At 40.1% G+C, this 26,391-nt stretch overlaps 2 protein-coding genes across 10 annotated transcripts in view; one reads left to right on the top strand and one right to left on the bottom strand.

Moving 5' to 3' along the window:
- Window positions 1-26,391, bottom strand: part of DOCK2 (dedicator of cytokinesis 2) — a 446,749-nt gene that overhangs the window by 167,411 nt on the left and 252,947 nt on the right. The gene's annotated exons all lie outside the window — the stretch shown is intronic.
- The window catches only part of INSYN2B (inhibitory synaptic factor family member 2B), a 111,597-nt gene that overhangs the window by 76,856 nt on the left and 8,350 nt on the right, over window positions 1-26,391 (top strand). For 4 of the 7 annotated variants that reach the window (XR_013166310.1, XM_077137618.1, XM_077137617.1 and 1 more), the window contains 2 exons: window positions 3,400-5,663; window positions 6,786-6,860. Coding sequence is in view for 3 of the 7 variants with exons in the window: in XM_077137618.1 (XP_076993733.1) it covers window positions 4,321-5,663; window positions 6,786-6,860 (1,418 nt within the window). In the remaining 4 variants the exon portion in view is untranslated. Of the gene's footprint in view, window positions 1-3,399; window positions 5,664-6,123; window positions 6,292-6,785; window positions 6,861-26,391 lie in introns of those variants that run through there. The other 3 variants (XR_013166312.1, XR_013166311.1, XR_013166313.1) reach the window with 1 other exon arrangement.

The raw sequence follows: 26,391 nt of genomic DNA, 5'->3' as shown, positions 1-26,391 counted from the left end.
ATTTCAGGTGATGCCTTCCTTCTTTTTTTTTTTTTGTTTATTTGTAGTATTTGAATTTGTACAATGAACATGTAATACCTTTATCAATAAAAAACCGGTGGTATTAAAAGATCAAAGAAAACATCTAAAAGGAATGTAAGTTTCCTGGAGACAAAGCCCGGCGGAGACAAGAATAATGGCAGATTTTTCAGAAGGAAAATATTAAGGGACTTTGAAACCTGCTTGACAGCTTTGCACAAACAGACTGGTCCCTACCCAGTCTCAGAGAAGGCAGAAAAGCCCAGTGGTTAGAAGCCTGTGCCTCGGGGTCAGTCCTGTTCAAACGCTGGTTCTATCACTTACCCAATGAGCAACCTGAGGCAAATCATTTAATCTTTACTGCCTCCGTTTCCTCATTTATAAAACAGGGGACTGATAGCACCTGTCTCTAATGTTAGCTGTGAGTATTAAGTGAGATAGTAAATGAAAAACAGCTATTTCAATGCTTGGCACACACTCAATGTTCACTAAACATTAACTCTTATGAAAACCAGCTTCAGATAATTGAGGCCAATGGGAATGAACTTCCCCAGAAGGAGTCCCAAATGAGCAGTTAAGGTTTGGGATAAGGTAGGGGATGATTAGGCAGAGAAATCCATAAAAACAGACATATTGTAAATAGCTAGTCTTGGCACTACAAGGTTAAGGGTATGGGTGGTGTGGTTTTAGACGTGTGACTTAACCTCACAAATCTCAATTATTCTCTCTGCAAAATGGAGATCATATACAGGGGGTCATTTTAAGGATTAAAGGCCCAGTGTTGGCACAGTCCTTGGTAATTGTAAGTTTTCAATACATATTTGCCATTATTAATAAAAATAATTATGATTGGCTATGAGACCAGGTAATGAGCTCCCTGCCACTATAGATGTCCAGGCAGGCATAATGGCTACTTAAGGATGCAGAGACCACCTAGTCAGGGAATGAGGGGTTGAATTACTGGATCCTTCAAGACCTAAAACCTCCTATGCAAAGTCATTGAAAGATAAAATTAATTTGAAAAGGAAGTTGTTTGGATATGTTGTACAGAGCGACCAGGTAATCCAGCACCAGCATAACTCTCTAGTTATGCAATGACACAGCTCTCAGAGGCTAGCCCTGCTTTTCAGAAGGTGAGGCAAGTATAAGCTGGCTTCCCCAAGCTCTGCTCAATCTCTGTCCTAAGGGTGGCTCTATCGGCTGTGGAAAAACTGCAGATGGTGGTTCTCCCGCCATTTAGGCACAGAAAGTCCCATGAGCAACTGGGACTGAAAGCTATGGTCTCTCTTTGCAGAAATACATCCGCATGCACAGTCATAACAAGGAAACCTGACGGCAGGTGCCATCACATACTGATTGGTTACTGCATGCTTGGCACTGTGCTGAGAGCTTTGCACATGTTCACTCACTGAGTTCTCCTATCAGACCCATTGAGTCAGGTGCTATGAGTGTCAGTTCCATTTTACAGATAAAAAGACAAGAACAACCACTAAGGCTGGGAGACAATAAATACTGCCCCAGGTCCTCAGTAAGGGACAGGGATTTGAACCCAGATCAAGGGACATTCAGCGCTGAGGAGCAGTGGCAGAGCCAGATAACAAGTTGACAACTTGTTAGCATTTTAGTCAAATCAAATTTCCTTTCAGGACCTGCCACGCACTCCCCGAATCCCACTGGGTCAGGTGGGACTCCTCAAGGTGGCTCAGAGCAGGGAAAGGCAAAGTTGCCATGGGCATTATCTAGTAATAATACTAGATATTACCCTGGGGAAAGCAGAGAACTGAGAAGCAAGGGACAAGCTACACCCACAAGAACCGTACCCCAAGTGGCAAACAGAATCTTAATAGTCCCTGTTTTCTTGAGCATAGCATCCTTGCTTAGAAAATTCAGAGGTTTTGACCTGTATGATCTGTCTGGGTGCCATAGACAGAATACTCTGTCAAAGATAAGCAAATTTTCATGAACTATTTTATCACTTTTACTTTCTTTTAAAATTCCTTGGCTAACTCAGGCAGACTTGGGCTTCATGCCAGTGCCATGGGCTCCCTCTGACCTGCAGAAAACAACTTTGCTTTGCCATGGGAAGGCCAGGGGACAGCTCCTTGTATCTCTGCAGAGGTCTGAGAATTTCACTTCTCAAAGCACTGATCTCATTTGGCCCATATACCAGGAGATACAGACACCTGGGGGCCAGAGAATCCCAGCTCCTCCACTCGTAGTTACTTCCCCTCCCCGAGCCCCAATTTCATCATCAGTCCAATGGGGATAATAACACCCCATGAGTTTTGATGAGGCTTGAATGAGATAATACACTATTCAAAAGGTAGTAGAGTGTACAAATGCCAGATTATTTAGGTTCAGATCCCAGCTCTTTTACCAGCCGTGTGTCCTTGGACAAGTTATTTAATTGTTTTTGGGCCACAGATTCTCCATCTGTAAAACAGGGATAATGGTAGCGCCCACCTCATGAGGTTGTTTTGGAGGGAATGAGTGAGCTACAGCTTGGAAAGAGCTTAGAATAGCACCCAGCCCATTAGCAAGTACCCAGTAAATGTGAGTTATTATCATTAGTGCAGGTAAAGCCTTCAGCATGATAAAAATAAGTGTTCGATAAATGGTAGCTCTTATTATGAGTAGATTTTTCCTGGAAAATTTAATTCACATTTATCTCCTGAAAAAAGTAATTTGAAAATGAAGACATTAGGGGAAAAATCACATCCTCAAGTAAATGTTAGAGTCTTAGCAGAAGGAATCCCTAGGCCCAGTTGCACCAGAAGACCCCCAAATCCTTAAGTTCTCGTTTGCTTCCAAAGGGTCTGCCATTCATTCAGCCATCCAGTTCAGTGAGCCTGCAGGAGAGCTGAGGATGCACACACAGTGAGAAAGACAGCTACAGGCCCTGACCTCTTGGAGCTTACAGGGTTGCTGGGGAGGTACACTAAATAAATATGTATATAGATGATTATTTCATTACAGCTGCAGCTGTAATGCAATGCAATGCAATGCAATGCAATTCATGCAATGGAGGAAGTGATGAGAATTTGTAACAGGAGAACTGATATGGACCAAAACTGGGAGTATGTACAAGGGGTGGGGAGTCATTGAAAAGGTTTCCCAAGGAAACAGCATTTAAGCTGGGACTTCATGGATGAACAGAAATTGGCTGCGGGATGCCCAGGAATGGAGGGAAGAAAAGGTCCAGGCTGACAGGCATTTTGGTCCAAGGCCCTGTGGCCACAGAGGGCTGGCACGCTAAGGGAACAGAAAGAAGGGTACTGTGCTTGGCTTATTCCCAGACCTTACATTCAGCTATGAGGTTGGAATTTGCAGAGAAAAGGAGGCTGCATTCTCAGTGGCGACTGTTGTCTCTTTGCCTTTCAGACGCTCCTTGCCTGCTTGCAAAGACGACCTGGTGGCTGAGGCCCCAACCCCCAAGGCTCAGTGAACGCGGGGCTCAGCTCAAAATCCCTGTGACTGCAGACATGGTGCACTTCACCCCCAAGTGAACTTCAGCCAAGACACCACGACAAGGACTCTGCCCACCAAACACCCTCTGATGCCTCAAGCCTGTCCTGGTCACACCCTGCTGGGCTTTGTGAGGTTATTTAGGAACATAACTTTTCCTCACTGAAGACTACAGAAGCAGCATGAAAGAAAACAATGGACCCCAAGGAGGAATTGATGTTTGACATAAATGGAGATGTTCCCTTAAGAGCATGATGTATCATCAAAGAACCAACCCCCCAGGTCATTTGTTTCTCTGCCTATTTACATGCTATGCAAAGAAGGCGTGTTTGAGTTTCCTATAGTTGGTGTACCCTGGAAATAGATGGTCCAGGAAGGGAAGCCGTATGTTCCAGACGTAGCAGGTTTCTTTCGGAATTCACACATTGGGAGTCTGGCGCTATCCCCTAAATGGTACTTTTGTTGTCTTTTTGTTCAAAACGGCAAGCTTCTTCCAGGATCAAAACCGCCTGTCTGCATCCCTTGATAAACAGCCCACCAGCTCTCTCTGTAGATCAGATGTTTAATAATTAGCCTAACTCATTGTTTATCTAAGTAGCAATTATCGCTGCAATGAAATAATATTTTAACTGCAGGGGAAGCATTCAGGATAACTCCCAAGTAGAATCTGTGGGCTGGGAATGGCCAACAGAGTTTCCCATACTAAGAGGAGAAGACGACTCCACCCTGGCTGGCAATTGTCTGAATCTGAGATACCATCATTAGATGTTGCTCCAAAGACCTAAAGAAATGTGCCCAGAAGAAGTGTATGGTCCCAATCCTTTCAACTGAGGCTCAATGGCCCAGCAAAACATGAAAGTGCGGCCTGTGCTTTTAAAGCGAAACAGTCTCGAGTCAGTAGAGTTTGTGAGGCAACCTCACCACCGCAGGAGCAAATCCCAGCAGGTGCGCTTCAAGGAAGATGGGACCAGTAAGAATTCCTCTGGCCTAGCTGAAGCTGACATCCAAACTTCAGACTCAGAGGGGATGGGGAAGACCCAAGCAACCAAGCACCATCACCTCCCCACCTACTCTCTCTCCTTCCCCAAGTCTCAGAAGGCAGGGGGCTTTCGGAACATTGCGATCCAAACCTCCCCCAGTCTCAGGAAGCATTTCCCAGTTTTCAAAAAGAAGAAACTCACAGCCAGCAAGTCCCTAGTGGAAATGCCAATAGCATCCCAAAGTGCCATCCAGGTCAACGGCGCCCTCTCTGAACAGGACATTGTGTCTTCTGACCTTGCCTACCTAAGGCTGGCTCACCATCTTGAGGATGGTCCGCGAAGGGTCAAGGTGTCTCACCCGTTTCTCTCGAGGGTGCCCAAGGTGCAAAGCAATGGGCCTGTTAGCATATGCTTGGAAGCAGGGATTTGGGGGACCTCAGAAAAAGCAACGGCTGCCATTCAGGTCCCAGATGATATTTATCACAATCCTTCCTGGGAGGCTAGAGAGTCCACGTTCAACCCCAACAAACCTGCTGAGACAAACAACTCCGTATATCCTTTGGTTGAAATGTGTCCAGGTGATGGGAAAAGCATGCTGCTCTCAGATTCAGAAAGATCCCCCTCCTGCTTAAATGCCACCAGCAGTGCCAACCACATGCCAGGCACAGGTCAACTCAAACCCGAATTGCTTTTGCCCAAAGACAACTCTGAAGTTAAAGACATTGGCCCTTTGTATTCTCGGTCAAAGGAAACCTGTGTTCCTTCACCTCCAAGGACTCACTGCTCCCCCCCAGCAGGCATCCACCACCAGCCAGCCCATCCAAGAAGAGTGTTGGACTGTTTTTCATCAAGTGCCCATCACCAGGATCTGGCATCACTAACAACCAACAATGTATCAAAGCCAGCCGCCACATGTCAGGAGGAGATGGCTAAAAACTCCACCCCATCAGACACCCCAGAGTTTCAGAATGGTTTAGGAAGTGACTACATTCCATTCTCTCTTCCAAGGAGTGAGTCAAAACTTCCGATCAAGAGAGAAATCAGTGGAATTAGTCCAGTTCACGTGGCACAGGGTGAACTCTGCGACCTCCAAGGCAGGCTGCAATCTGTGGAAGAATCTCTGCACTCGAACCAAGAGAAGATTAAAGTCCTTCTGAATGTAATTCAAGACTTGGAAAAAGCTAGAGCTCTCACAGAAGGGTAAGGTGAATTTTTTTTAATATTAAAAACTAGTTGGTTAAGTTATTTGTCAGAACCAAGGCAGAGGGAGCATTGGTTTCTGTTAGTACAATGTCTTCAAAACATTTGAAATCTTCTTATTTCCCCAAATCTCAACCAAACAACCTCCCTTTTCTTTCACTAGGTTTTATTTAATTCCAGGCTTTCATGGATTTGTATGGATTTTCACTGATATTCATTCAGGTGTCAACAGACTGGGGAGAGTGGGACAATTATAAAGATGGGGGTCCAGTTGCTAAATGATGGGGAAAATGATAGCAGGGAGAGCATTTCTTCCATCACATCCTCTCAGGGAGTTACTGCATTTACATTGAATGTTATTACTTGTGTGCTTATCACAAAGGACATGAGGTGGCCATGCAATTTAACTACTGGTCTTCCCCTTTGCTGCTCATTTTGATGACTTTGGCCAGTCCATCAGTGCCCAACCAACTAGCTGCTAAAATGAGATCACAATTCTGCAGAGGAAGAATCACAAAGTGCTGCCCTGGGTGACTCAGCACCAGTCTGGAGAGGGACAAGCTGTTAGTCATTTAGGTGTGAAACGCTGTGGTCATCCCTCCAAAAAGTGCTCTCTGAAGACTGAGAAGTAGGCATGGCTAAAGCTCTTCAAAAAAAAAGGAGAGGGAAGGAGGAATAAACTGGTATTCGCTGCTGTGAATCAGAATCAATATTGCCTTTTAAGAGAGAAGCACTGGGATGCAAGGAGAAACACAATGAACTAAGGAGTCAGGAGTTTTAATCTCCCCTTCTATTCACTTGCAAAAGCCCTCACTTTCCTATTCTGTCATGTGGGGTATAAGAAGGTGACCCATCTCAGGGTTGTTGTCAGCACGAAAAATAATGCAGAGTTTAAAGTGTCTAAAGCATTTACAAAGCACTGTAGAAACCTGAGGTGCTAAGGTCATGGCTTTTTAGTTTCTTTATTTGATTATTTTGGTAATAGCTATGCAACATGCAAGCAGTGGTCCAGACAAGAGGGGTATATGGGTTTTATAAAGATAAATGGAAGAGTCGAGTCAAAGTGTGCATCACATGTGATTTGCTTGCAGAGATTTATCCAGCAAATGCTCTGTCTTGCAGGCGCAACTTTTATCGAACTGGCCAAGATCTCAACAACTGCAGCACCTGTCAGAACACGGCATGCATCATATACAGGTACCCGGCCACCCCCAAGGCCTGATCTCTAGAGCAGGGAAGTCGTGGGGGTCTACAGAACACTCGTAAACTCTCAGACTGAGAGTCGAGAGAGATACAAAGACAGGAGGCCTTTAAATACCTGAGATTTAAAAAGCAAGGGGTTTACCTGTGAAATGCTAGCATCTGGTTCCAATGCAGGGATTGCTTTGTTTATTGAGCAAATCCTCTGGATGTAAATATCCCTACGCTTACTGAACAATAAGTAGAAGCACAATGCAAAGATCTGCATGTGCATTTGCATCTCATCTTACTGTTAGAGGTCTGGGATAGGACCCTTGGGGAAGCTAAGCCACTGGACCCTGTTCACATAAAGCATTTTGAGAAGGTAAAAGGAAGGCAGAGTCAGGACTCAAATCTGGATCTGTCTGACCCCAAATCCTGGGATATTAATTATTCTACCACACTGTCCCTTCCTTAACAGTAGCTATCACAAACCAAGCACTTAACTGTGCGCCAAGAACTGTGCCAGGCACTTTGTGTTCATTTCCCGCTTCCTTCCAGCTTGGGGCAAGATTGTTGTAATAAGGTAGAAGCTTATGAATGATAAAGGGGAAACATCATATACTGACAAGACCACTAATTGGAGTCAAAAGCCCGTGTTTTAATACCCAAGTCTGTCTTCTGTTAACTATCTGAGCTTAAGCAAATTCTCTAACTTGTCTGGGACTCCATTTTCTTATCTGAAGAGTAGAAGCAATTATCCCTACATAGATTTGCCATGAGAAGCAAATGAAATAATATGGTGAATGCCTTTGGAAACTGCAAACCTGTATACAACTGCGTGGGCTTCTTACTATTATTACTAGAAAAAAAGCAATGCTCCCTTAGCTGGAATTCTACTTTCAGTGGCGTGGTGGAAATCAAAGGCATTCGTTTCAGTCGATGGCTTCTAATCTTCTCTGAGAAAAGTGTATGGATTTTGCTTTCACCATTTCTTCTCTTTCTTGGATGAGGACAGCAGTTCAGGGCCTGAGAAAACTGGAGCCCAATTGGATTGTTTGCTCGTTCTTTTCAAAATTTCTCATTCTCTGGCAGATTCTCGAGATTTCATCCTAACACGGGACCCTAAGCCTGGAAGTTGGGAGATACTGACAGTTAGGCAAGACTTTCAGACACGTTCTCACTTGATTCTGCCAACTCCTTACATGCAGGACCACACATTTTCATCAGACAGTAGACGCTTGTGGACAGTTCACAGAAAATGCTCTTCCCTACTGTATAAAATATCCCCTTCAAAAAGGGGTCCCTGAAGAAGTCTTGTGGATTTTGACAGTATAAGTAGGTAGTTCCATCAATTGCTACTTTTTGCTCCTTCTTTTTTTATGTATCTTTATTTTGATCACTTTTTCCAACTGCTAGGAGGACAAAGATTATTAAATGTCTAAATAGCTAGGGAGGACAAAATCTACTGGTCATACACAAGATGGATTATTTAAAACTAACCTCCATTTAATTTTGGGTACAGTCTCTCTTTTCTTCAGCATTGAGATGATATATTTTCCATTACCTTAAAATGACTTTTCTTTTTAAACGACTTTTAAATTGGGTTTATGTAAACAAAGAGCACAAATGGTTACTTCCCCGTGTACTCTGAGTTTCAGGGCCTCGCCTTGGGCAAATCATTTCTGGTCTCTGAGTTTCCACATCTGAAAAATGAGGGCCTTTAATCAGATGGTGCCTGCAGTCCCTTTAAATTGACATTGTGGTGCTCTGAATGGAATTACAACAGGAAATATTTGGCTAAATCATGACCTTCCAACAAGTCTGAGAATTTCTGCATTTTTCTAATAAGTATTTCAAACATCCCTAGCTTAACTTCTAAATTAAATTACAGCCCTAGATGGGCGAGAATACCTTTGTCCACATATCCCTTTCCAGTTTTCCAAACTGAGCAGCAAATTGTATGCATACATCGTTCATTACCATTCAAAGCCAGACTGTTTTCCCAGACAGTCTCTACAGCCTTGAATCTAAGCCATTGCAAAGGAACAGACAATTAATTTGATGAAAGCAAAGAGATCAGAACAACATTCTTGTCATGGTAACAGTGGGGAGATGAGAGTTGTCCTTTTTTTTTTTTTTTTTTTAACATTTCAAATGACTTGAAACTCTGTGTCATGTCCTGAAAAGTCAGATCTTACAAACTAATGAATAAGTGATGTGAAATACTCATCCCCAGGCCTTGTTCAGCTGTGGGCTCTCTCCCTCATGATGGATGGATGCAGTGCATGTCAGTGTACATACATAAGGCACATGGGTACTTGAAGGATTGCCTGCTGGGTCATTTCTGCCAAGTTGGCAAGACCTAAGATTCTCTAAGTGGTGTTTCCCCCAGGCCCCATCAGCCTGAGGCTATGCTAGGCTGCTTGCTCTCATCAAGACATGTTGAGGTCATATTTACTTTCATCCAAATCATCCTCTCTGCTCAAAGAGGAATTTTCTGCCCTGCAAGTCTCCTTGGTTTTCCTCTTCCCATGGAACACTCTGGTTCACCAAGGAGCACGGCACCAACACTGATGCCTAGAGATTCCATGCATGGCTCTCTGGGGCTCTCTGGGGCTCTCTGGGGCCTTTTGGGGGATACCAGATACCAGGAAGAATGCACTCCTTTGGGTCTGACCACCATGAACTCTGGAAGAAGAGGGTGGCTGTGGGCTTTATGACTCTGGCTAGCTTCAGGCACATTAGTCCCCAATCACTCTCCTTACCTCTCTTTAGCATCAGTCTTAGGGCAAATTACACAAAGGGCTGGGTGAATGCCACCAGTGATCCCTAAGATTCAATAACATTGAATTACTTACTGAGAAAGTTTTTTTCAAATGTATTTCAATCCTTCTGATTACCTAGAGGAGAAATTCTGAGTTTGTTGCAAAAATAACTTCAAAACCTTCCTAGCTAGCCAATTATACTTCTTTGCCAAGAGGCAGAATGTTTCAAGTTCGCAGCCCTGGGCAAACAATGGCATATATCTAGAATGTAATAGTTTAAAATTTTTTATTGCAGCTTAAAACACTAATACCTTTAAATATTTAGTGATTCATTAACAAAAATGATATTATTTGTTTGATATTAGTTTTTAAGCTTATAAAGGGAAATTGATTTCAAAGAAAAAGTAAATAATTATGCAGATGGTGTGGGGGATGTTGCAAAAAGCATGAAAGCAGTGAATGAATGTTTAAAGTTTGGGAAATGGTGTCCTATGGAATCAGCTCCCCTCTTCTCTTCTCAAGGACCTGAGGTCTCTCCAAGGCACATCCCTCTTTCTTTCTCTCTCAGCCTGCTCTCTGCTCCTCCAGCCACATCTTCTTGCACCTCACCTTCAGTTTATTCTAAATATAGTCAGCAGAGCCTCTTTTGACTGCACTGATCAGGCATTTATTTTTTTGCATATCGGTCCCGGCAAATATGCCTTGGTTCAAGTTGCAAAATGCTTCAAATGATTTAAGGGAAAAGTGTGGGAGATGGTCCCCAGAAAAGTTTTTCTTCTACAATGCATAAAGTTTACTTAAGAAATGGAAATAAATTGTAAGCTGTAAACTTACCATTTTTCAGTGGACAAAGGGAGAATTTAGGCATATGAGACTTGAAAGGCACAGGAAAGAGGGAGAAAGAGAAAGGTTGCTCTTTGCCCAGTAGTCTACCTGGGCAGGTTGCCTTCTCTTCTCATCCTTAGCCTCTCCCCATGGCTGCAACTGCATATAGGACTTAACATTTCTTTCTGAGGCACCACCTTTTTTACAGCTTTCCTGAGTTCCACACATATATTTTAAATTAACTACTAGACATTTCCACCTTGATATTCCAAAGGCACCTTACCCCAAAATACACTTTTCATTTCCCCTTTCACAAAATTAATACTCTTCCTGGAAGTGTGAGGGTAGTTCGGTGGTTCAATTCTCAGCTCATGCACTTCTACAAAAATCAAACAAGCAAGCAAACAAACATAAAACTAACCAAACAAAAATTCAACAAATGGTACTGCAATAATGGGATACTCACATGGAAAAAGAATGAAATGTGACCCACCATACAGCATACGCAAAAAATTAATACTCCTCTTATGTTTAGTATTTTGTTCAACACACCATTAACCATAAAGAACTCCAAAAGAAGCTGCAGTTCCCACTGCCTCACCCCTCTCCTTCACAACACACATCAAATTAGACACCCGTTTTGACTCCTAAATCCAGCTCCTTCCCTCCATCCCCTCTGGCTCTGGTTCAGTGAAGGCCCCCACCATTTGCCACCTGAACTGTAACTGTTCTTTCTCCACAGGACCTCCTTGCCCCGTTCCAAGTAATCCCCTACACAGATTGCTAAATTACCTGAAAAAATAGAATCTGACCTTGTGACTCCCCTGCTAAACAATTCTTTCTTGGTTCCTGTTGTTTCCTTTAGCTAACTGTTCAAAGCCCTTTGGATATGACGCTAAGCCTTCTTACCTGCTGTGTCTCCTATTCCTCTCTAGCCACAAGGAATTAGTAGGCACATTTTAAATATTGTGTGGTCTGCCGTGCCTCTGTAACTTTGCATGATTTCCCTTACTTCCTGGAAAGTTTTTCCTACCCTGCTTTGTCTGGATATTTCCTAGTATCCAGCTTAAAAATCAGTTCCCCTGAATAATCTTACATTCCTTCCCAAGAAGGACCCCAGTTGCATGCATATTCTTCTGACATGCCATATATCCTATTGCATTGAATGCAGTGTTTAGGAGTTTCTGCCAGCAAATGCCTTAGGATCTCAAAGTCATGTGTCTAAAACATAGTTGGTGTCAAAGAAAGGAACACTAATTTGACTGGGGGAAGAATAAAAAGAAAAGCAAAGCTTGAGACAACTGTTAAATTGTCCAAAAGACATAACTATGCACACCCCACTGCTGGGCCATATATTAGTTTCATAGGGCTGCCATAACAAAGTCCCACAAACTAGGTGGCTTCAAGTGATAGAAAAAATAACTGTCTTACCGTTCTGGAGGCCAGAAATTTGAAGTCAAGGCATATGCTGGGCCATGAGTTCTCTGAAACCTGTAGGGGACAATCCTTCCCTGCCTATTCTAGCTTCTGGTGGTGGCCAGTAATCCTTGGCTTATGGATGCATCACTCCGATCTCTGCTTCCATCTTCAGATGGCTTTCTTTCCTGTGTCTGTCTGCCAGCTGGGCCTCATATAAATGAATTATATTTTCAAAGATCCTATTTGCAAATAAGTCATGTTCACAGGACTGCGGGTTAGGACTTGGACATATCTTTTGGGGGACACAATTCAACCTATAACAGGAAAGGAAATGGGGGGGTCTTAGTTAATCAGAAATTCTTACTAAGGAAAGAAGGTTTCTATGTAGCAGGCCCCAACAGATCCTTTTGAACCAAATCAAATAATGATTGGATGTAATACACAGATTGTCAATGTTCAAATACCTGGAACATAACATACTCTCATATGAGTTAAAACCTAATCACACCTTCCTCTGATGGCTCAGCAGGCCTGTCACAATTGCACAGGACACTGAAATCATTGGTCATCGTGGCAATCCATCATTATTGCCCAGCACCTCTGCACCAGCCATGGTGGGAAGGCAAAGTTTGATTTGTGAAGAACCACCAGCTCCCTTCAGGCTAAAATCTCTCCCTTTAGTGTCTGTGCTGCCCTCAATGGTCTCTTTGGGAGGGGGAATTAAAATATAAGATCTCGTGATAAAACACCAATCAATACCCAGTGTGGTAGGCAGAAGAATAATGCTCTCCCACACACACCCCAAACACACCCCCCCACAAGATGTCCATCCTAATCCCCAGACCTGGTAACTATGTTCACTTATATGGCAAAACTTATTTTCAGATGTGATTAAGGGTCATGAGATGGGGTATCACAAGTATGGGATATCCACATCCATACTCGGATGGGATATCCAAGTATCCTGGGTTTATATGGCGGGAGGCAGACTATGTAATCAAAAGAGTCCTTATAATGGAGGCAGGGGAGTCAGGTTTGGAGTGATATGGCCACAAGCAAAGGAATGTAGCAACTTCTAGAAGCTTGAAAAGGCAAGGAATGGATTCTCTCCTAGAGCCTCTAGAAGGAATGCATCTTTGCTGCACCTTGATTTACAATTCTAAAGGGCTCCTGACATCTAGACCTGTAAGACTGCAAATGTGTACTGTTTTAAACTGCTAAATTTGTGGCAATTTGTTACAGCAGTAATAGAAAACTAGCACACCCAGATTAAACCCTTTTAGTTCATAAACTACTCACATCTAATTGGAGGTCACTTTATTTGACATAGATGATTTTTACAACTATAACTGCCAGCAGAGGTCAGGGCTCTGTTAGGATGAAACTTAGGGGAAAGAGATAAAAAGAGAGGTACCACGTATGAGTGTCTAGGATTCGTTGGTCATGATAAGTACCTTTTCCTTTCACATTTAATCTTCAACCACACGAGGAAGTCAAGGTACCCTGATTTTGGAGATGAGGCAACTGAAGCTCAGGCATTTGTACAGTATTCTGGAACTAGTATATGGCAATAGCAAGACTGTAACTCAGTTCTGTCTGCCTGTGAGCCAGATTCCGTAGCACTCTGTCTGCAGAGTCAGACCCACTGGATAAGTGTTAGAGCTCAGCTATAGGTCAGCATTATGCCACTGAGATCTAATAGGCCAAAGGCCCCGTGCGGTAAAAATGCAAGTCCTAAGCAGTATTCCCACAGCGTGATGACAGCTAACCTGCACTGTTACCCTCTGGGTATCAGCTCCTATTGGTCACTGAGCTTTACCTCCCAAATCTGCCAGATAAGAGAGGGAAGGGTCATCGACGGGCATATGCAGTTACAGCAAGCTCCCTGGGTAAATCTGATGCCCAACAAAGTTTCAGAAGCATCAAATTAGGTTCAAAGAGGATCTTGAAAGGAAGCGATGGCAGTCAATTTCACAAAAGTTGTGTGATAGACAGAATACATGTCCAGTCATAGGAAATCATTGCTTATAAAATACCCCAGAAACTAACTTTTAAATGAGTCATTGGAAAGATGACTTATTTTCCGTTTGGCTTTGCTTATGTAGCTAGTCATATATAGACCTAACTAAAGGGTATAGGTAAGGACAGAGGCAAAGGCAGAAGGAAGGAAAAGCTGGGGCTTGCTAATGAAGTAACGGTGTCTTCCAAAGCCTCCTTTTTCCAATAAGAAGAAAAATGAGTCTCTCTCAGTCTGCTCTGGGGCCCAGGCTTACATTCGTTATATGTTACTAGGGGATTCATCTTTAGTCTCTTGCTTTTCCCATATCTCCCAGTTTCTTGGGCCTCATCTGAGGTCAGGTATTAAATGGAAAAGTGTGGATGCACACACTTCAAGAGATGGATGCAGTCAGCCTGCATTCTTGAAACAAGCAGTAAGCATGAAGATAAATGATGAATGCTCCATCGCCACCCTCTTATTTCCTCAAACTCCAGACATGAGTTGCTTTTTCAACATTATTGATTCCTTCACTATTAAGATTTCTTCTGAGCCTGACAGAGAAGAAATCATGGCCATTCAAAAGGAGATTCACTGCCAGAGCCTCACTTCACACGTAGAACCCAGCAGACCTGGTCCTGGTACTTGGGTTTTGATATTCAGAATCTATAACAAGGAAGCTACCTGGAACACTGGCCAGAGGTTTGCAACCATAAGCCCTGTAAAGAAAACAAGGACTTCACCTTCCCCAGGAAAGGGCGGATCCAGAGAGCTATGTGTCACCTGAGGTCACATGGTTGGGTGGCATTAAGAACCCTTGCTTGGGTTTCCTTCTTTGGCTAAGCTGTTTGGCCGCTGGGGTCTGGCTTTGAAAGTTATCACCTACACTACACTACACTGAAATGCAATACACATGCGGTCCTTTGGATTTAGCAACTACCCTTCCATTTAATTTATTTATTATTTTCCTTTTTTCTGCTTATGACGCTCTTGGCGTGGAACCAGGTGACCTGTGAGAGCCTCTTCTTCTAGCCACCGCCCTCTGTCCGGCCAGGGATGAAGCCCACAGTGAAAAATAGTTACAAAATTTACATCATATCTGCTCTTTCTAGTAATCACCCAGACATCTGCAGCTTTTATCAAATTCCTATGTGGAATGAGCAACATTTGCTTCAAACACTGGAATGTGAAAATTATGGCAATACCATCCAGCATTCCTTAATGACCATCACCAAACACAGCTTAGGTGTCTCTTTGGGAAACAGGCATAATTTCTGGGGTACATGTGGAAATTTCTCTGAGCCATGACAGGTGGATATCCAAAACATTTGCCTCTATTCCCTGACTCTATCAAGTGGCTTTACTGCTTTCTTTTTCTCCTTACAGTGTAGCAGTGCAAGGGAAAAGAAGTAGGATTTACAGCATCAGCACTTTATCTGCAATAAAAATGAAATCTATCTTAATGCATTAATAGCTAAAGAGGCTGAAACATGCCATAAATATAAAATCAAGCAAGGTGTATATTTCTCAGGAATAATACATGATGGCTGCTGCCACAGAGGCCACAGTTGACCAAGAATGACCCAATCTGCTTCCTCTCTTAAGTTAATATAATAACTGTTACCATTGTTGGACCAGGCATTGTGCCAGGAATCTTGCTAAGCACTGTGCCTGCATTGTCTCATTTTAGACTCCCAACAACCCTAAAACGGGGAAATGGCTATTCTTTCCATTTTACAGATGAGAAAATTGAGACTCAGAGAGGGTAAGTGAATTGTCCAATAGCCATCAGAGTCAGGGCACAAACCTAAGTCCTACTATCAGGAGATCTCCCTGCCCTTCTGTTTTGTCCTTTTGACCTTGCATAATCAGTGAAAATATGCATTAAAATTCTCAGAGATGAGCTACCCTTTCCTAGGGCTTAGCTGGCAGATCTCTTGCACTAAAGCACAGAACCCAGATTTCTTTCAAAGGCAGCCATCAGCAGTGCAGATTTCTGCAGCTTAGTCCTGCTTATTTATGTGCCAAGAAGAGAACCTGTGATTCTCTGAGGACTCATCAGCAGATAAATGCCCTAGGAGAAAGGGGTGGACTTGCCAACTTGAAGTAGTTGCAAGTTTGTGAAGCTCAAAAATATGCCATGTAAATAATGAGCAAACTGGTCATTAGGAGCAAGTTTTAGAAACAATATCCCTTCCAGGTTGGGGAAAAAGAACAACTACAGAATTAAATCTTTCACTTTCCTAGACTGTAACTCTTTCCCAAAGATGCTTTTGAAAGTGCTGTGATTTGTCCAAATGGACAGGAACAAAATTGCCCTCCTGTATACACTGATTCTTGCAGCTAATTATTTTACAAAGAAAGAAGTTGTGGAAGGTCAATAAATCTGTGTTGTACCTAGGTTCTTGAAGAGAGGTGCCACAGAAACATTCCAAGGAGAGATGAAGAGGGGGGTGGAGAGGAATTTGGAAGATGTTTTATCTTCAGGGAGACTTCACATTCATTTCCAAACTCAACTTGATGGAGTTTTTGGTTTATGGCTGTGGCTCATCATCATGTCTCTTTATAAAAGAGCAAGACCCTCCGCTCAGAGGGAAACACAAAGGGCCCGCTAGAGACACCAGCAGCCTATATCAGACCCAAGAAGGCTGAGCCCAGTTATCACCTTGAAGAAGCTGCCCCCTCATGGGGTACACATCTTTGCTGGTGATGCAGTCTACCTGTCAGAACTCTTGCAACCTAGAAAAACTATTGCTGGGTGGACAGGTAGCTGGGCCATCAAGGGGGCCCTGGCAGCCCAGCTCCTGGATGGATCTGATTCCACAGGGGTCTGTGGGCCATTCAGGAGAACCAAGCCATGGTCACTACACAACATGCCACACACACACACACACACACACACACACACACACACACACACACACACACACACACACCCATGGCCCAGCAGGATCTCAAACCAATAAAAACCTCTGCATCCTTTCAAGGCAGTATATTTCAGGGCACGTGCTTTGGGGTTAGATAGTCTGAGTTCAAATCTTGGCTCTAGAAAATAATAAATATTGTGCCCTTGGCAAAATACTTCACCTCTCCTTGCCTTGGTTTCCTTATTTGTGAAATGAAGATAATATTATCTATCTCATGGGGGTGTGGGATTTGTATGAGAGAATGAATGTAAACTGGTAGCATGGGATCTAAAATACTGATTTTACCCCATAAATGGTAGGCATTTTTCTTACCATCATCTTGTTTAAGTTACCTTGTGTCCTAACCTAACATGGCCCAGGTAGTCACCTGTTGTTTTTTCTTCTTAGAATAAAACAACGGAAAGAGTCAGGGCCTTGTTGAAAACATTTGCTCCTGGTTCCCGAACCGGTGGAAGGGCTGAGATCACAGCACAGAACTTATTCTAAGTAGCTCATTAGAGAAAGCCTCAGGCATTTTCAACTGTCAGCATTGACCCAGGCAAGAATGGAGTTAAAAGAAACAAGTCAAGTAATTCACTAAAGGGTGTGTGTTACCCAAGAAAAGGATGTGTGTGGCCCAACTCAAGTGGCAGTCTTCCTTCAAAGAAATCAGACCCCAGGGGCTGGGAATCTGAAATAGCTTAAGCTTGCCTTCCACGTTAGCCTCTGTCTCAACCACACTCCTGGCAGGCTGAGAATTAATAAACAGCACCACTTTATGCTGGTGGGGAGCTGTGGGTTGACCAGTGCCACCTGCTGGGTGAGATAGGAAAAGCACAGACTCTAGAGGTGCCACCAGAAAGTCAGGCATCCTGTTGCATCTCACCCTTAGGGAAACTAGATACTGATTACATGCCTGCCTTATCTGGGAAAATCTGATTGGAGTTGTCCATATCTGGGGAGACCCTCCTCAAAAGAGGCAGGGCAAGAACCAGAAAAATAAGAGCTGAAAAATTCTGATCAATTAAACAGAAGCTATGCTAGAAGTCTAGAATAAGTTGAACTGATTGCCAAAAAAGAGACAGAGAACAAAGCCAACAAACAAGAAAAGCCAAGGTAAAGAGTGAAAATGACCTCCTGAATAAACTGATCAAAGAAATCAGATGTTGAGATACCAACAAAAATTTATGAGTTATACTGGGAAAAATGAAGATATGGTCCAGTCAAAGGCACAAACTAACAGTTTAAATAAGATACAGGAGTTGAAACAACTAATTAATGTTCAAGCAAACATGCTAAATCAAGTTAAAAATCAAATAAAAAAATTGAGGGAAGATACGCCAAAAAAGAGCAAGGATATAAAGAAGACATTGGGTGACCATAAGGAAGAACTTTAAAGCTTTAAGGAACAAATGGAAGAATTTATGAGAATGAAAAGCACAACAGAAGAGATGAAAAACAAAACAGAGATTTACAACAGCAGATTTGAAGAGGCAGAAGAAACGATTAGTGAACTAGAGGACAGGGCATCTGAAATCCTATACATGAAAGAACAGAGAGGGAAAAGAATGGAAAAATATGAGCAGGGTCTCATGGAACTAAATGACAATATAAAGTGCACAAATGTATGTGTTATGGGTGTCTCAGAGGGAGAAGAGAAAGGAAATGGGGCACAAAGAATAATGCAGGAAACTAACAATGAAAATTTCCCATCTTATGAAAGACATAAAATTACAGGTCTAAGAAGCACAGTATACCCCAAACAGAATAGATCCCTATTCCAAAACACTTACTAATCAGATTGTCAAATGTCAAAGACAAAAAGAGAATTCTGAAAGCAGCAAGAGAAAGGTGATCCATCACATACAAGGGAAGCGAAATAAGAAGATGTGTGGATTTCTCAGCGGAAACCATGTAGGTGAGAAGGCAGTGATATGATATATTTAAGATCCTGAAAGTGAAAAACTGCCAACCAAGAACTCTGCCCCTGGAAAAAATTAGGAGAGTTTAAAATATTTTCAGATAAACAGTCACTGAGAGAACTTGTGACTAAGACACTGGCTGTACAAGAAATACTAAAGGGAACAGTATAGGCAGATAGGAAAAGAAAGGAGAGAAAGGTCTGGAGAAGAGTATAATAATGAAGAGTATCAGTAAGGGTAAAAAGAAAAAAAATATATATATATATATATAAAATCCAAAAGAAAAAAGAGTTGAGGAAAGTACTACCTTTATAGTAATAACATTAAATGTTAATGGGTTAAACTCCCCAATCAAGAGACATAGACTGCACAACGGATTAAAAAACAGGACACATCTATATGCTGTCTACAGGAAACTCACTTTAGATCCAAGGACAAAAATAGATTGAACGTGAAAGGGTGGAAAAAGATGTTTCATGAAAATAACAACCAGAAAAGAGTGGGAGTAGCTATACTAATATCCAACAAATTAGACTTCAAATGCAAAATAATTAAAAGAGACAAAGAAGGACACTGTGTGCTAATAAAGAGAACAATTCATCAAGCAGACATGACAATCATAAACATTTATGCACTGAACTAGAATGTCCTAAAATACATGAGGCACAACACTGACAGCAATGAAAGGGAAGTAGACATATCTACAATAATAGTTGGAGACTTCAATACACCACTCTCATCACAGGATAGAACATCTAGACATAGGATCAATAAGGAAATGGAGAGTTTGAATAATACAATAAATGAACTAGACTTAACAGACATTTACAGAACATCACACCCCACAACAGCAGTATACACATTCTCTCAAGTGCTCATGGATAAAGCTCCAAGTGCTCATGGATAAAGCTCAAGGATAGACCACATGTTGGGTTACAAAGCAAGTCTCGATAAATTTAAAAAGACTGAAATTATGCAAAATATTTTCTTGGACCCTAATGGACTGAAGTTGGAAATAAATAACATGTGGATAATTGGAAAATTCACAAATACATTGAGGCTAAACAACACACTCTTAAGCATCCAGTTGTTCAAAGAAGAAATTATGAGAGAAATCAGTAAATATCTTGAGACAAATAAAAAATGAGAAACACAACATATCAAAACTTATGGAATGAAGCAAAGGCAGTGCCAAGAGGGAAATTTATTGCCGTAAATGTCTATACTAAAAAAGAAGAAAGAATAAAAATCAAGGAATTAACTGTGCACCTGTAGGAACTAGAGAAAGAGCATAAACTCATCCCAAAGCAAATAGAAGGGAAAAAATAATGAAGATTAGAGCAGAAATAAATGAGATTGAGAACATGAAAGCAATAGAGAGAATCAACAAGACCAGAAGTTGGTTCTTTGAGAAAATCAATAAAGTTGATAGACGCTTAGTGAGTCTGACCAAAAAAAAAAAGAGGAGAGAGAGAGCAGATGAAAATAAATAAAATCAGAAATAGGAGAGGTGACATATCTACTGACCCCAAAGAAATAAAGAGATAATGAGGGGACACTCTGAGCAATTACACACTAATAAACTAGACAATGTATTTGAAATGGACAACTTTCCAGAAAAGCATTGTTTTAATCTGCCAATGCTGCTGGAAATACAATATACCAGAAATAGGTTGGTTTTTACAAAGGGAATTTATTAAGTTACAAGCTTACAGTTCTAAAGCCATAAAAATGCTCAAACTAAGTCATCCAGATAAAGATACTTTGACTTAAGAAAGGTCAATCTGGGAAGGCATGTGGCCGGCAAAAAATGAAGATGGGATAAGATGGCATATTCAATCTTTTATTTATTCTTCTCAAAAATATTTCTGTATTTCTGTTTTTCTTTCAAATAATAAACTTCCTATTTATGCCTGTATGCATTTTCAATGAATAGTTTCAGACCTCTGGATAGTAACAGCAAATTAATAAGAACATTTTTTAATGAGCTCTAAGCCTAACATCATTCTATCTGTGCAACCAATTAAAAAGTTTTCCCACCAGTTAAAGTTAAAACAAATTCAATGAGCTCAATATAGTTTCCAAAACTTAATAGTCAATATGCTTTTTTTTTATTCACATGGGCAGGTGCTGGGACTCGAACCTGGGTCTCCAGTATGGCAGGCAAGAACTCTGCCTGCTGAGCCACTGTGGCCTGCTTTTAAAACCTTGTTATAATTTTAAAATATTATAAAAATAATTAAAAAATTATATAATGAATCTTTCAATTAAGCAAATGCAATTTTATTCTGCTTAAGTATGTTCTCCTTAAGTTTAAATAAACTTGCTAATAAATAAACCAGTATTATAAGTACATTCTCAAAATTCCTCTTAAAGTAGTCTAACAGGTTGCATAAACTAAACAATGTACCTAATAATAATAATAACACTTATATAAAATTAAAAATATACAAATACTTCAAATATATTCTATTTAAAGAAATCAATTAAATTTAATAAAAATACAAATGGATTTTTTATAACTTTAACTGAAGTTTAAAAAATCTGAGTTTTCTTACTTAGCCATTTGTTACCTCAAAATATATCAAAATTTGGAGTTATAATAACTTTATCTGTCATAAATAAAAAAACAAATCTTAGCTTCTAAGGGTTTATATTTCAGTTAAAATATACACCTATTAAGGCTTTATTTTATATAAAGCAGTGGTAGCAAAAGAATAAAAATGCTGGAAAAATTTAAAAAGCAAAAAGTAAAAAATAACCTAAGAAGTCTTCATAAAAATAACATGTATAAAACCTTTAAATAAAAAGCAGCACTTAAACAATAGAACTCTAAATCAGTTTTTAAAAACTGTAAATTAACACATTCCTGGCATTATTTAGCAGCTCAAAATATTATTTAAAAAATTTAAGTTTTTGCTAAACTAAACTAAAAGATTTTAAATAGACTATAAAATAGGGCCACGGTGGCTCAGCAGGCAGGAATGCTTGCCTGCGATGTCAGAGGACCTGGGTTCGATTCCCGGTGCCTGCCCATGTTAAAAAAAAAAAAAATAGACTATAAAATAATCATTTATGTATTCTAAGTATAAAGTATACAAATGTCTAGCCGTGTTCTGAACGCCAACATAAATTTCTTCCCTTTCTCTATTATTTTATAAATCTCTAGCTCTTCTTCCCTTCATAAATACTATTATTAAAAGGAAGTATACATTTAGAAATCATTCCATTCTACATATACAATCAGTAATTCTTAACATCATCACATAGTTGCATATTCATCATTTCTTAGTACATTTGCATCAATTTATAAAAAGACAACAGAAAAAGAAATAAAACGATAATAGAGAGAGAAAAAAAAAAGGAAGTATATAGGGCGGGCCACGGTGGCTCAGCAGGTAAGAGTGCTTGCCTGACATGCCTGAGGACCCGGGTTTGATTCCCAGTGCCTGCCCATGTTAAAAAAAAAGGAAGCATACAGGTTCAAAAGCTTTGTAAATTCATTATCAAATTTATTTTTAATTATAATGAAGTTTAAATATGTAAAAACTATAGGTAAAATAAAAATTTTATTTGTTATAGTCATTGTAAATTACAAGCCATAAATGGATAAAAAAAATAATAATATAAGAGTTGAAAAAAGTTTTTTTATTTGTTATAGTAATTTTTAATTATAAGTTCTAAATAACTGTTGGTCACAAAATAATTGTAGAGTCATAAAATAAAGGTTTATGAAAATAAATTCTGTTAGTCATAATCAGTACTAACCAAAATTTAATAGGTCTGTTTGTCATATAATTCAAAAAAAAAACAAAAACAAACACAAAAAAAGGAAAGCTTTTGTGTAATGCTGAATATTCATACAAAACTAAAGTTAAGTTTTCTCTGCGTTCTATTAACACGAATTATAAATATGCCCTTAATATAAAGTATTTTGAAAAACAATTTTTCTTACTCATGCAAATTTTGTGTCTAAAATATTTTACATCAAAATAATATCCTTATTAATGTTTATGCTGGCATTATCCTTTATTTAAAAAAAAGTCTTCTCACTGTTAGGAATAAACTGCTACAAATAATTTGTTCTTTCGCCTTGTATAAATAAGGTACTAAGGTACTAAAATAATTTAACATATTGCATAAAAAGTTTTTGAAATATATTACAATGTTTAAAATTTTTTTCTATCTTGTTATTAAATTTAAATAAATAAAATATTCATATATTTGAACATTACATAAATTCCTAAAAATTTAACAATATCCTATCAATGTTATATCCTAATACTAATCTATATAATGTTAAACAATGGTATAATATTATTAATCGTGGTTTTAATTATTTTAAAAAAGCTCTCATTAAATTCTGGGGTACTTTACTGTTTATATAATCCTCAAACTCCAATTAAAAATGCAACAAAACTGATATAGTTAAAACCAAAACAAATCAATATACAAGGTAAAAAAAATACTGTCTGTATTTTAAAGCTTTGACTTTTGTATAAGATAAAAAAATGTTTATTTTGTCTAAAATTTGCACTATCTAGTTTAATCTGTCTAATAAGTTAACCTAATTAAACTTTATTTAATATAAAACCTGGAATAAGGAACAAAATCTTAATGTTTTGTACAAGTTAATATTTCATACTCTACATTTCAGAGTGCTTGGGGCAAAAAATGAAAGTGTCTGCAAAATCCCTGAAGGAACTGGAAAAAATAAAACTATTAGGAATTCCCCAGGAAGCCAAGGCCTCAATTCTAAGGCTTGCCCTTATGAAACTTATTTCTATAATGGTAAACTAAACCTACTTAAAATTAATGCCTAAGAGCCATCTTCAGAAAATCTGTGCTGTTGCTCTACTGTGGTCTCTCTCTAAGCCAAACCCTAAGCTTCCCCACAACATGGGACATAATTACCAGGAATATAAACCTGGTAACTAACAGTGTGAAATACAGCTGACCTTATCATCATAGAACATGGCTGGCCCTGGCACGGTGAGACATAAGCTCCAAAGATAAGCTGGGCCCTAACATGAATGAACTGGCCAAAAGGGGGAAAAGAAATAGAGTTTCAATGGCTAAAAAATTTCAAATTGAGTCAAGAGGTTATTCTGGAGGTTACTCTTATGCAAACTTCAGCCAGTTAGTACAAACTGCCAAAATATGACAAATCCCAACCAACAATGTTCCTATAAACCCTAAAAAATATCTAATGTACTTAAGTTTGTTTTTCAGAAACTTTAAACCTCCAAATTATTCCAATGCCAAAGAAGCTCTGAAACCTGAAAATGCTAAAATCTCCAAAAATAACAACTGATTTCATCAATTCATTCTTTTGCCCCCCCCAAATATTCTTAACAACTCACTCCCCTTTAATTATTCTCCTATTAATTTTTCTTCTAGCCCCCCCACCTCTCATAAGGTCTAAGTTTTTTCACAGGTCAACAGCAGCCATAACTAATCAGCAAAATTCTAAAAACATACTCCTGCTACAACAAAAATTTAAAACCTGCTCCTGTCGCAGTCCAATTAATGATGCCTCTGCCTGGCTCAAAGCAATTTTTTCTACCCCAGCTTCGCCCAGACACAGCAGGAAGTAGCCAAAAAGAGAACACAACGTCTCTGCTCCCTCAAAAACTGCTTCGAGCTAAGCTAAGGCATCGTCCCAAATCTAACCCCAGCTCCAGTCAGTTTTATTAAAATAAAAAGGCAGGAATGGCAGGTATCAGAAAATAAAACTTAACATACAAAATGGATCCTGTGACATGGGATCCCTTCAGTTTCTCTCCCTCAGCAGCTCTTCTGTCAAGACCTGATGTGACAGCAAGATAGTGACACAAAGGTACTAACACCCCACCCTCCAGAGGGCAGACCAGATCACCACGAGCATGACATCACGATCTGCACCAGCCTGGTATCTCCCAGCAATCCCTGCAGCCACATGTCACCCCATCCCTCTTGGTGCAGTTTTTCCTTTAAAACCACAACCCGTCAGAAAGAAAGCTGGAGCCATTTCTTCCTTTCTCTTTCACTAGCAGGTTTTGCTGGCTCCCATCTGCCTGCTCTACCTTTACCCTCTGTCAATCTATTTCTCTCTAGCAATAAACCCCTTAAGCTTTAACTTGCCAAATGCTTTAACGACCTGTGCCTAACAAAGGCCTATTGTAAAGGTTCCTAGATTGTAAACTCTTACAGCAGCCACATCTATTCTGGACTTGTAGCGGTCATTTTTAAATTCTGGATGCTGAGCTCTTTGTGTGTAACCTGATTATTCTCTGGAACTCTGGGTATTTGTGTGACACCTGAGACTCACAGCTAGAGTTCTGCAGCTGTAAAAGTCAGCATTAACTCATACAGCAACTGTTAAAAACAATGAAAAAGTTATCAGACTTCAATCAGAGATACGAATGAAACTGATCTGGATAGGACTAGGTAAATCAGACTAAAGGGTAAAGGATGATGTTGACTGTATTTTAAAACTTCAGCTTCTGTGTGAGACCAAGGGAAGAGATGTTTATTTGGTGCAAAATTAATGTTTTCAGTAGCACACTATCTAATTTAATTTATATGGTCAACTTATTCAAACAACATAATTACAAAGAACCTTGAATAGGGAGAGAGATCTTGTAGGTATGTACAGGTTGGTGTGATGTCCTGATACATCCCAAATTAATCAGGGCAGAAGATTAAAATATATTTGCAAAGTTCCCTTAAGGGACTGGAATTCCCGCCTGGGGAATTCCTGACATTCTCACAAGCATTAGGGGACTACCAATTGGACGGGGCCTTGCCCTTATGAAAATTAATTTCTGCAGAGAAGTGAAGCCTATTTATGATTATGTCTAACAGTCACCCCCAGAGAACCCCTACTGTTGCTGAGATATGGCGTCTCTGTCTAAGCCAACTCTGCAGGTGAACTCTCTGCCCCTGCCCCCCCCCCCCCCCCACCAGTATATGGGACCTGATTCCCAGGGTTGTAAATCTCCCTGACAATGAGGGACATGACTCCTGGGGATGAGCCTGGCCCTGGCAACATGGGAGTGAGAAAGCCTTCTTAATCAAAAGGGGGAAAAGAAATGAAACAAAATAAAGTTTCAGTGGCTGAGAGATTTCAAATAGAGTTGAGATGTCATTTGGAGGTTATTTTTATGCAGTATATAGACATCCCCTTTCAATTTTTGGTGCATCTGAAATGTCTGAAACTTTGATTCTTGAAGATGACTGAATAGAGCTTTTAAGGTGTGACAGTGTAATTGTGAAAACCTTGTGACTGACACTCCCTTTATCCAGTGTATGGACAGATAAGTTAAAAAAAAAAGGTGTATGAGGGATACGGGATGTTTTGGGAGTTCTTTTTTTACTTTTATTTTTATTCTTTTTTTTTTTAATTGATTGGTATGGTGAATGCGCAGCTATATGCTGATACTATGAACTACTGAGTGTACACTTTGAATGATTACATAGTAGGTGAATATATAATCTATCTTAATTTTTTTAAAAAAAGCATTTGGTCCCTCTTTAGATAGGAAAAACAAAGAATAAGGAATGAAGAATCAGGGTGGGATTCTGATTGAAACTCACAGTGTGACTTTCCTTTGCTGACCTGCCTGTCTATTAAATGGGGGAGAACAGCATTTGTCACCTTCCTTGGCTATGGTGAGGATAAAATGACATCACAGATCTGAAGTGTTTTGCAAATTTAAAAGCGCTTTATAA

Source organism: Tamandua tetradactyla, chromosome 20 (assembly GCF_023851605.1).
Source record: "Tamandua tetradactyla isolate mTamTet1 chromosome 20, mTamTet1.pri, whole genome shotgun sequence".
NCBI classification, from domain to species: domain Eukaryota; kingdom Metazoa; phylum Chordata; class Mammalia; order Pilosa; family Myrmecophagidae; genus Tamandua; species Tamandua tetradactyla.
Note: the sequence above shows the minus strand (reverse complement) of the source record. Positions and strands in the feature narration are given on the sequence as shown.